Source organism: Nerophis ophidion, linkage group LG27, assembly GCF_033978795.1.
Source record: "Nerophis ophidion isolate RoL-2023_Sa linkage group LG27, RoL_Noph_v1.0, whole genome shotgun sequence".
Lineage (NCBI taxonomy): Eukaryota > Metazoa > Chordata > Actinopteri > Syngnathiformes > Syngnathidae > Nerophis > Nerophis ophidion.
Genome location: NC_084637.1, coordinates 35,605,430 through 35,617,929, shown reverse-complemented (window position 1 = coordinate 35,617,929; position 12,500 = coordinate 35,605,430). Strand labels below are relative to the sequence as shown.

Genomic DNA, 12,500 nt, shown 5'->3' with positions numbered 1-12,500 from the left:
TAATGATAATGACCATAATATCTGCAATAATCATCCAAGTATGAGTAATGATAATGACCATAATATCTGCAATAATCATGCAAGTATGAGTAATGATAATGACCATAATATCTGCAATAATCATGCAAGTATGAGTAATGATAATGACCATAATATCTGCAATAATCATGAAAGTATGAGTAATGATAATGACCATAATATCTGCAATAATCACGCAAGTATGAGTAATGATAATGACCATAATATCTGCAATAATCATGCAAGTATGAGTAATGATAATGACCATAATATCTGCAATAATCATCCAAGTATGAGTAATGATAATGACCATAATATCTGCAATAATCATGCAAGTATGAGTAATGATAATGACCATAATATCTGCAATAATCATCCAAGTATGAGTAATGATAATGACCATAATATACGCAATAATAATGCAAGTATGAGTAATGATAATGACCATAATATCTGCAATAATCATGCAAGTATGAGTAATGATAATGACCATAATATCTGCAATAATCATGCAAGTATGAGTAATGATAATGACCATAATATCTGCAATAATCATGCAAGTATGTGTAATGATAATGACCATAATATCTGCAATAATCATGCAAGTATGAGTAATGATAATGACCATAATATCTGCAATAATCATGAAAGTATGAGTAATGATAATGACCATAATATCTGCAATAATCATGCAAGTATGAGTAATGATAATGACCATAATATCTGCAATAATCATGCAAGTATGAGTAATGATAATGACCATAATATACGCAATAATAATGCAAGTATGAGTAATGATAATGCCCATAATATCTGCAATAATCATGCAAGTATGAGTAATGATAATGACCATAATATCTGCAATAATCATGCAAGTATGAGTAATGATAATGACCATAATATACGCAATAATAATGCAAGTATGAGTAATGATAATGACCATAATATCTGCGATAATCATGCAAGTATGAGTAATGATAATGACCATAATATCTGCGATAATCATGCAAGTATGAGTAATGATAATGACCATAATATCTGCAATAATCATGCAAGTATGTGTAATGATAATGACCATAATATCTGCAATAATCATGCAAGTATGAGTAATGATAATGACCATAATATCTGCAATAATCATGCAAGTATGTGTAATGATAATGACCATAATATCTGCAATAATCATGCAAGTATGAGTAATGATAATGACCATAATATCTGCAATAATCATGCAAGTATGAGTAATGATAATGACCATAATATCTGCAATAATCATGAAAGTATGAGTAATGATAATGACCATAATATCTGCAATAATCATCCAAGTATGAGTAATGATAATGACCATAATATCTGCAATAATCATGCAAGTATGAGTAATGATAATGACCATAATATCTGCAATAATCACGCAAGTATGAGTAATGATAATGACCATAATATCTGCAATAATCATGCAAGTATGAGTAATGATAATGACCATAATATCTGCAATAATCATGCAAGTATGAGTAATGATAATGACCATAATATCTGCAATAATCATGCAAGTATGAGTAATGATAATGACCATAATATCTGCAATAATCATGCAAGTATGAGTAATGATAATGACCATAATATCTGCAATAATCACGCAAGTATGAGTAATGATAATGACCATAATATCTGCAATAATCATGCAAGTATGAGTAATGATAATGACCATAATATCTGCAATAATCATGCAAGTATGAGTAATGATAATGACCATAATATCTGCAATAATCATGCAAGTATGAGTAATGATAATGACCATAATATCTGCAATAATCATACAAGTATGAGTAATGATAATGACCATAATATCTGCAATAATCATGCAAGTATGAGTAATGATAATGACCATAATATCTGCAATAATCATGCAAGTATGAGTAATGATAATGACCATAATATCTGCAATAATCATGCAAGTATGAGTAATGATAATGACCATAATATCTGCGATAATCATGCAAGTATGAGTAATGATAATGACCATAATATCTGCAATAATCATGCAAGTATGAGTAATGATAATGACCATAATATCTGCAATAATCATGAAAGTATGAGTAATGATAATGACCATAATATCTGCAATAATCATCCAAGTATGAGTAATGATAATGACCATAATATCTGCAATAATCATGCAAGTATGAGTAATGATAATGACCATAATATCTGCAATAATCACGCAAGTATGAGTAATGATAATGACCATAATATCTGCAATAATCATGCAAGTATGAGTAATGATAATGACCATAATATCTGCAATAATCATGCAAGTATGAGTAATGATAATGACCATAATATCTGCAATAATCATGCAAGTATGAGTAATGATAATGACCATAATATCTGCAATAATCATGCAAGTATGAGTAATGATAATGACCATAATATCTGCAATAATCATACAAGTATGAGTAATGATAATGACCATAATATCTGCAATAATCATGCAAGTATGAGTAATGATAATGACCATAATATCTGCAATAATCATGCAAGTATGAGTAATGATAATGACCATAATATCTGCAATAATCATGCAAGTATGTGTAATGATAATGACCATAATATCTGCAATAATCATGCAAGTATGAGTAATGATAATGACCATAATATCTGCGATAATCATGCAAGTATGAGTAATGATAATGACCATAATATCTGCAATAATCATGCAAGTATGAGTAATGATAATGACCATAATATACGCAATAATAATGCAAGTATGAGTAATGATAATGACCATAATATCTGCAATAATCATGCAAGTATGAGTAATGATAATGACCATAATATCTGCAATAATCATGCAAGTATGAGTAATGATAATGACCATAATATACGCAATAATAATGCAAGTATGAGTAATGATAATGACCATAATATCTGCAATAATCATGCAAGTATGAGTAATGATAATGACCATAATATCTGCAATAATCATGCAAGTATGAGTAATGATAATGACCATAATATCTGCAATAATCATGCAAGTATGTGTAATGATAATGACCATAATATCTGCAATAATCATGCAAGTATGAGTAATGATAATGACCATAATATCTGCAATAATCATACAAGTATGAGTAATGATAATGACCATAATATCTGCGATAATCATGCAAGTATGAGTAATGATAATGACCATAATATCTGCAATAATCATACAAGTATGAGTAATGATAATGACCATAATATCTGCGATAATCATGCAAGTATGAGTAATGATAATGACCATAATATCTGCAATAATCATGCAAGTATGAGTAATGATAATGACCATAATATCTGCAATAATCATACAAGTATGAGTAATGATAATGACCATAATATCTGCGATAATCATGCAAGTATGAGTAATGATAATGACCATAATATCTGCAATAATCACGCAAGTATGTGTAATGATAATGACCATAATATCTGCAATAATCACGCAAGTATGAGTAATGATAATGACCATAATATCTGCAATAATCACGCAAGTATGAGTAATGATAATGACCATAATATCTGCAATAATCATGCAAGTATGAGTAATGATAATGACCATAATATCTGCAATAATCATGCAAGTATGTGTAATGATAATGACCATAATATCTGCAATAATCATGCAAGTATGAGTAATGATAATGACCATAATATCTGCAATAATCATGCAAGTATGAGTAATGATAATGACCATAATATCTGCAATAATCATGAAAGTATGAGTAATGATAATGACCATAATATCTGCAATAATCATGCAAGTATGAGTAATGATAATGACCATAATATCTGCAATAATCATACAAGTATGAGTAATGATAATGACCATAATATCTGCGATAATCATGCAAGTATGAGTAATGATAATGACCATAATATCTGCAATAATCATGCAAGTATGAGTAATGATAATGACCATAATATCTGCAATAATCATGCAAGTATGTGTAATGATAATGACCATAATATCTGCAATAATCATGCAAGTATGAGTAATGATAATGACCATAATATCTGCAATAATCATGCAAGTATGTGTAATGATAATGACCATAATATCTGCAATAATCATGCAAGTATGAGTAATGATAATGACCATAATATCTGCAATAATCATGCAAGTATGAGTAATGATAATGACCATAATATCTGCAATAATCATGAAAGTATGAGTAATGATAATGACCATAATATCTGCAATAATCATACAAGTATGAGTAATGATAATGACCATAATATCTGCGATAATCATGCAAGTATGAGTAATGATAATGACCATAATATCTGCAATAATCATGCAAGTATGAGTAATGATAATGACCATAATATCTGCAATAATCATGAAAGTATGAGTAATGATAATGACCATAATATCTGCAATAATCATGCAAGTATGAGTAATGATAATGACCATAATATCTGCAATAATCATACAAGTATGAGTAATGATAATGACCATAATATCTGCAATAATCATGCAAGTATGTGTAATGATAATGACCATAATATCTGCAATAATCATGCAAGTATGTGTAATGATAATGACCATAATATCTGCAATAATCATGCAAGTATGTGTAATGATAATGACCATAATATCTGCAATAATCATGCAAGTATGAGTAATGATAATGACCATAATATCTGCAATAATCATGCAAGTATGAGTAATGATAATGACCATAATATCTGCAATAATCATGCAAGTATGTGTAATGATAATGACCATAATATCTGCAATAATCATGCAAGTATGAGTAATGATAATGACCATAATATCTGCAATAATCATGCAAGTATGTGTAATGATAATGACCATAATATCTGCAATAATCATGAAAGTATGAGTAATGATAATGACCATAATATCTGCAATAATCATGCAAGTATGTGTAATGATAATGACCATAATATCTGCAATAATCATGCAAGTATGAGTAATGATAATGACCATAATATCTGCAATAATCATGCAAGTATGAGTAATGATAATGACCATAATATCTGCAATAATCATGCAAGTATGAGTAATGATAATGACCATAATATCTGCAATAATCATGCAAGTATGAGTAATGATAATGACCATAATATCTGCAATAATCATGAAAGTATGAGTAATGATAATGACCATAATATCTGCAATAATCATGCAAGTATGTGTAATGATAATGACCATAATATCTGCAATAATCATGCAAGTATGTGTAATGATAATGACCATAATATCTGCAATAATCATGCAAGTATGTGTAATGATAATGACCATAATATCTGCAATAATCATGCAAGTATGAGTAATGATAATGACCATAATATCTGCAATAATCATGCAAGCCAACTCACGTTTGTAGATTGGAGCTGAAAGATCTTGTGTCGGGGGTCCACTACTGAGCGTTCTTGGACATAAGTGTGAGATCGTGAGGCTCCAATGATCTACACACACAGACACACACACACACACACACACACACACACAGACACACACACAGACACAGACACACACACACACACACACACACAGACACACAGACACACAGACACACACACAGACACAGACACACACACACACACACACACACACACACACACACACAGACACACACACAGACACAGACACACACACACACACACACACACAGACACACACACACACACACACACACACAGACACACAGACACAGACACACACACACACACACACACACATGACATGACATGAATCATGACACTTCACACATGTGGTAGATAGGTAGGGGGCGCACTAACAGATTTGGCGATGGCGGGCAGTCCCCACTCGGCACTGAGCAGTCTTTGACTGTGTAAGCATCCATCCTGGTCCACACTTCTGTCCAGGACGTCCACACCGAAGATGTTGGGGCTCATGGGGTTGGGGTACTTCTGCATGGCTGCCTTGGTCACCGTTTCCCAGGGGTGGCTGTGGGAAGAAGAAGAAGAAGAAGAAGAAGAAGAAGAAGAAGAAGAAGAAGAAGAAGAAGAAGAAGAAGAAGAGGAGGGTTTGAGACAAACTGGAGCAGGATGAGTGACATCTTGAGGACAAGGACACATTTAAGGTGTTGGACTGTGGAAAAGCACAATTGGTTTAAATACAAATGTGAAATGCACATAAAGAATGTGCATAGTAGCAACATCTCTCCCATAGGAGCAGAATCAGGAGGAACATCATCTCTCACAGCTGAGGCCATTGTTTTGTTTTGTTGTTTTATTGCCAATCTTGGCTAAAACCTCACCTAGATGCTGAGGACTTTTCTGTTGCACATTCTCACTTGTACTTTGTTGACGGAGGACTTCATTGCTTTTTTCACAAAATGAAATGGGTCTTTTTTTATAGATTTAATATGTACTCATGTATATGTTCAGGTATGTGAAGATTATTGACAAGGCTCCATAAATACTAGACAGTGTTCCCTCACTACAACACACTTCACATTACACCACCTCACTACAACACACTTCACATTACACCACCTCACTACAACACACTTCACATTACACCACCTCGCTGTTACACTCCTTATCTTTTCTGTCTGTCATGTTTTTTGCTTTTTACAGCAGATTATATGTTAAGGTGGTATTATTTAATAAGTGTATTATATGTTAAGGTGGTATTATTTAATAAGTGTATTATATGTTAAGGTGGTATTATTTAATAAGTGTATTATATGTTAAGGTGGTATTATTTAATAAGTGTATTATATGTTAAGGTGGTATTATTTAATAAGTGTATTATATGTTAAGGTGGTATTATTTAATAAGTGTATTATATGTTAAGGTGCTATTATTTAATAAGTGTATTATATGTTAAGGTGCTATTATTTAATAAGTGTATTATATGTTAAGGTGCTATTATTTATTAAGTGTATTATATGTTAAGGTGGTATTATTTAATAAGTGTATTATATGTTAAGGTGCTATTATTTAATAAGTGTATTATATGTTAAGGTGCTATTATTTATTAAGTGTATTATATGTTAAGGTGGTATTATTTATTAAGTGTATTATATGTTAAGGTGGTATTATTTAATAAGTAGAATTGGTGGGTTGTCGAATGGCGCCACCCTTTGGACGAGTTGGCTCACTGCATGTGCTGCTGGTTGAACATGTACTTCCTGTTTGGGAGTTCAAAGGTAATTGTTGTTTACTAGTTTGTTCATATCATAATTCATGTATACATCATTTCTTACAAGAAATACATTTTTTACTTGTTTTCTTGTATCATAATTCATGTAAACATCATTCCTTGAAATAAATAACATTACTTGTTGGTGTTTACAATTCATGTATACATCACTTCTTACAAGAAATAACATGAATTGTTGTTTACTTGTTTGTTCATATCATAATTCATGTATGCATCATTCCTTAAAACAAACAACAATAATTGTTGTTCACTTATTTGTTTGTATCATAATTCATGTATACATCAAAAAGATGAGAAATGTCAATCAATCAATCAATGTTTACTTATATAGCCCTAAATCACTAGTGTCTCAAAGGGCTGCACAAACCACTACGACATATGGAGGTTAAGAGCTAGTTGTGCTAATACTAAAGTTGCTAATCAACTTAATGAAATGATTACCAACCAACATGTTTTCCATGAAGTCATTTTATTTGGCTTCCTTAATAAAAATAGAACCACTTTTGACAAATAATAAGGAGCAATGTTGTTATGAAGTCCACTTTCCAAAAAGCAGTTTTCTATTGTGTGCATGGACAAAAAAGCTGATTATTTTTGGAAGTTGATGAACTCAGAGCAGCCTTAATCAGATGCTTGGAATATAATTGGACAACTTTGACATACATCTTTGCAAACGATGGAAAATATATGTTTACATTTTGTGTCACCTAGTTACAATCCTACTAAGATGTCATTTGTGTCACCTAGTTACACTCCTACTAAGATGTCATTTGTGTCACCTAGTTACACTCCTACTAAGATGTCATTTGTGTCACCTAGTTACACTCCTACTAAGATGTCATTTGTGTCACCTAGTTACACTCCTACTAAGATGTCATTTGTGTCACCTAGTTACACTCCTACTAAGATGTCATTTGTGTCACCTAGTTACACTCCTACTAAGATGTCATTTGTGTCACCTAGTTACACTCCTACTAAGATGTCATTTGTGTCACCTAGTTACACTCCTAAGATGTCATTTGTGTCACCTAGTTACACTCCTACAAAGATGTCATTTGTGTCACCTAGTTACACTCCTACAAAGATGTCATTTGTGTCACCTAGTTACACTCCTACTAAGATGTCATTTGTGTCACCTAGTTACACTCCTACTAAGATGTCATTTGTGTCACCTAGTTACACTCCTACTAAGATGTCATTTGTGTCACCTAGTTACACTCCTAAGATGTCATTTGTGTCACCTAGTTACACTCCTACTAAGATGTCATTTGTGTCACCTAGTTACACTCCTAAGATGTCATTTGTGTCACCTAGTTACACTCCTACAAAGATGTCATTTGTGTCACCTAGTTACACTCCTACAAAGATGTCATTTGTGTCACCTAGTTACACTCCTAAGATGTCATTTGTGTCACCTAGTTACACTCCTACTAAGATGTCATTTGTGTCACCTAGTTACACTCCTACTAAGATGTCATTTGTGTCACCTAGTTACACTCCTAAGATGTAATTTCTGTCACCTAGTTACACTCCTAAGATGTAATTTCTGTCACCTAGTTACACTCCTACAAAGATGTCATTTGTGTCACCTAGTTACACTCCTAAGATGTCATTTGTGTCACCTAGTTACACTCCTACAAAGATGTCATTTGTGTCACCTAGTTACACTCCTACTAAGATGTCATTTGTGTCACCTAGTTACACTCCTACAAAGATGTCATTTGTGTCACCTAGTTACACTCCTACTAAGATGTCATTTGTGTCACCTAGTTACACTCCTACTAAGATGTCATTTGTGTCACCTAGTTACACTCCTACTAAGATGTCATTTGTGTCACCTAGTTACACTCCTACAAAGATGTCATTTGTGTCACCTAGTTACACTCCTAAGATGTCCTTTGTGTCACCTAGTTACACTCCTACAAAGATGTCATTTGTGTCACCTAGTTACACTCCTACAAAGATGTCATTTGTGTCACCTAGTTACATTCCTACTAATATGTCATTTGTGTCACCTAGTTACACTCCTACAAAGATGTCATTTGTGTCATCTAGTTACACTCCTACAAAGATGTCATTTGTGTCATCTAGTTACACTCCTACAAAGATGTCATTTGTGTCACCTAGTTACACTCCTACTAAGATGTCATTTGTGTCACCTAGTTACACTCCTACAAAGATGTCATTTGTGTCACCTAGTTACACTCCTAAGATGTCATTTGTGTCACCTAGTTACACTCCTACAAAGATGTCATTTGTGTCACCTAGTTACACTCCTACAAAGATGTCATTTGTGTCACCTAGTTACACTCCTACAAAGATGTCATTTGTGTCACCTAGTTACACTCCTACAAAGATGTCATTTGTGTCACCTAGTTACACTCCTACAAAGATGTCATTTGTGTCACCTAGTTACACTCCTACAAAGATGTCATTTGTGTCACCTAGTTACACTCCTACAAAGATGTCATTTGTGTCACCTAGTTACACTCCTACAAAGATGTCATTTGTGTCACCTAGTTACACTCCTAAGATGTCATTTGTGTCACCTAGTTACACTCCTACTAAGATGTCATTTGTGTCACCTAGTTACACTCCTACTAAGATGTCATTTGTGTCACCTAGTTACACTCCTAAGATGTAATTTCTGTCACCTAGTTACACTCCTACAAAGATGTCATTTGTGTCACCTAGTTACACTCCTAAGATGTCATTTGTGTCACCTAGTTACACTCCTACTAAGATGTCATTTGTGTCACCTAGTTACACTCCTACAAAGATGTCATTTGTGTCACCTAGTTACACTCCTACTAAGATGTCATTTGTGTCACCTAGTTACACTCCTACAAAGATGTCATTTGTGTCACCTAGTTACACTCCTACTAAGATGTCATTTGTGTCACCTAGTTACACTCCTACTAAGATGTCATTTGTGTCACCTAGTTACACTCCTACTAAGATGTCATTTGTGTCACCTAGTTACACTCCTACAAAGATGTCATTTGTGTCACCTAGTTACACTCCTAAGATGTCCTTTGTGTCACCTAGTTACACTCCTACAAAGATGTCATTTGTGTCACCTAGTTACACTCCTACAAAGATGTCATTTGTGTCACCTAGTTACATTCCTACTAATATGTCATTTGTGTCACCTAGTTACACTCCTACAAAGATGTCATTTGTGTCATCTAGTTACACTCCTACAAAGATGTCATTTGTGTCATCTAGTTACACTCCTACAAAGATGTCATTTGTGTCACCTAGTTACACTCCTACTAAGATGTCATTTGTGTCACCTAGTTACACTCCTACAAAGATGTCATTTGTGTCACCTAGTTACACTCCTAAGATGTCATTTGTGTCACCTAGTTACACTCCTACAAAGATGTCATTTGTGTCACCTAGTTACACTCCTACAAAGATGTCATTTGTGTCACCTAGTTACACTCCTACAAAGATGTCATTTGTGTCACCTAGTTACACTCCTACAAAGATGTCATTTGTGTCACCTAGTTACACTCCTACAAAGATGTCATTTGTGTCACCTAGTTACACTCCTAAGATGTCATTTGTGTCACCTAGTTACACTCCTACAAAGATGTAATTTGTGTCACCTAGTTACACTCCTACAAAGATGTCATTTGTGTCACCTAGTTACACTCCTACAAAGATGTCATTTGTGTCACCTAGTTACACTCCTACAAAGATGTCATTTGTGTCACCTAGTTACACTCCTAAGATGTCATTTGTGTCACCTAGTTACACTCCTACAAAGATGTCATTTGTGTCACCTAGTTACACTCCTACAAAGATGTCATTTGTGTCACCTAGTTACACTCCTACAAAGATGTCATTTGTGTCACCTAGTTACACTCCTACAAAGATGTCATTTGTGTCACCTAGTTACACTCCTACAAAGATGTCCTTTGTGTCACCTAGTTACACTCCTAAGATGTCATTTGTGTCACCTAGTTACACTCCTACTAAGATGTCATTTGTGTCACCTAGTTACACTCCTACTAAGATGTCATTTGAGTATTGAACTTCAGCTCCTTTTAATATTCGCTTGAAGCAGCATGACCAATCTGGGATGGATTCAATTGGATATTTCCTCATTGACATGTTTAGTCGCCAATTTTAGTGTTGCCAATCAACCTATCCCCAGGTGCATAAGCGGTAGAAAATGGATGGATGGATGTTCGGTCGAGCAGCGGCAAAGTGTTGAAGTTATGTAACACTTGGATGACGTCAGTCACGATCTCAATAAGCGAGAAGACAACACGTGACAAACAAAAAACAGTTTTAGAAGAAAAAAAATGCAAATAATCAACTTTTTAGCTTGACCGCTAAAGTTAGCTGACACGTGCTAGCAGCGCGATGCTAACGTGCTAACAGTGTTGAGTGAAGTTAGGATGTTTGACAAGTAATGCTAAAATGCTAACAATCCGGAATGAAGTCAGCATGTTTATTGACAAGTAAAGCTAACATGCTAACAGTGCTGAGTGAAGTTAGCATGTTTATTGACAAGTAATGCTAACATGAAATTAGCATGTTTATTGACAAGTAATGCTAACATGAAGTTAGCATGTTTATTGACAAGTAAAGCTAACATGCTAACAGTGCTGAGTGAAGTTAGCATGTTTATTGACAAGTAATGCTAACATGAAGTTAGCATGTTTATTGACAAGTAATGCTAAGATGAAGTTAGCATGTTTACTGACAAGTAATGCTAAGGTGAAGTTAGCATGTTTATTGACAAGTAATGCTAAGATGAAGTTAGTATGTTTATTGACAAGTAATGCTAAGATGAAGTTAGCATGTTTATTGACAAGTAATGCTAAGATTAAGTTAGCATGTTTATTGACAAGTAATGCTAAGGTGAAGTTAGCATGTTTATTGACAAGTAATGCTAAGATGAAGTTAGCATATTTATTGACAAGTAATGCCAACATGAAGTTAGCATGTTTATTGACAAGTAAAGCTAACAAACTAACAGTCCTGAGTGAAGTTAGCATGTTTATTGACAAATAATGCCAACATGAAGTTAGCAGGTTTATTGACAAGTAAAGCTAACAAACTAACAGTCCTGAGTGAAGTTAGCATGTTTATTGACAAATAATGCTAAGATGAAGTTAGCATGTTTATTGACAAGTAAAGCTAACAAACTAACAGTCCTGAGTGAAGTTAGCATGTTTATTGACAAATAATGCTAAGATGAAGTTAGCATGTTTATTGACAAGTAAAGCTAACAAACTAACAGTCCTGAGTGAAGTTAGCATGT

At 33.6% G+C, this 12,500-nt stretch overlaps 1 protein-coding gene across 1 annotated transcript in view; it reads right to left on the bottom strand.

Annotated features, from left to right (window-relative positions):
* The window catches only part of LOC133544078 (PRELI domain containing protein 3B-like), a 19,663-nt gene that overhangs the window by 4,944 nt on the left and 2,219 nt on the right, over positions 1-12,500 (bottom strand). The window contains exons 2-3 of the mRNA XM_061889123.1: positions 5,827-5,995; positions 5,404-5,493 (exon numbers count right to left, since the gene is read on the bottom strand). Coding sequence (XP_061745107.1) covers positions 5,404-5,493; positions 5,827-5,995 — 259 coding nt within the window. The remainder of the gene's footprint in view (positions 1-5,403; positions 5,494-5,826; positions 5,996-12,500) is intronic.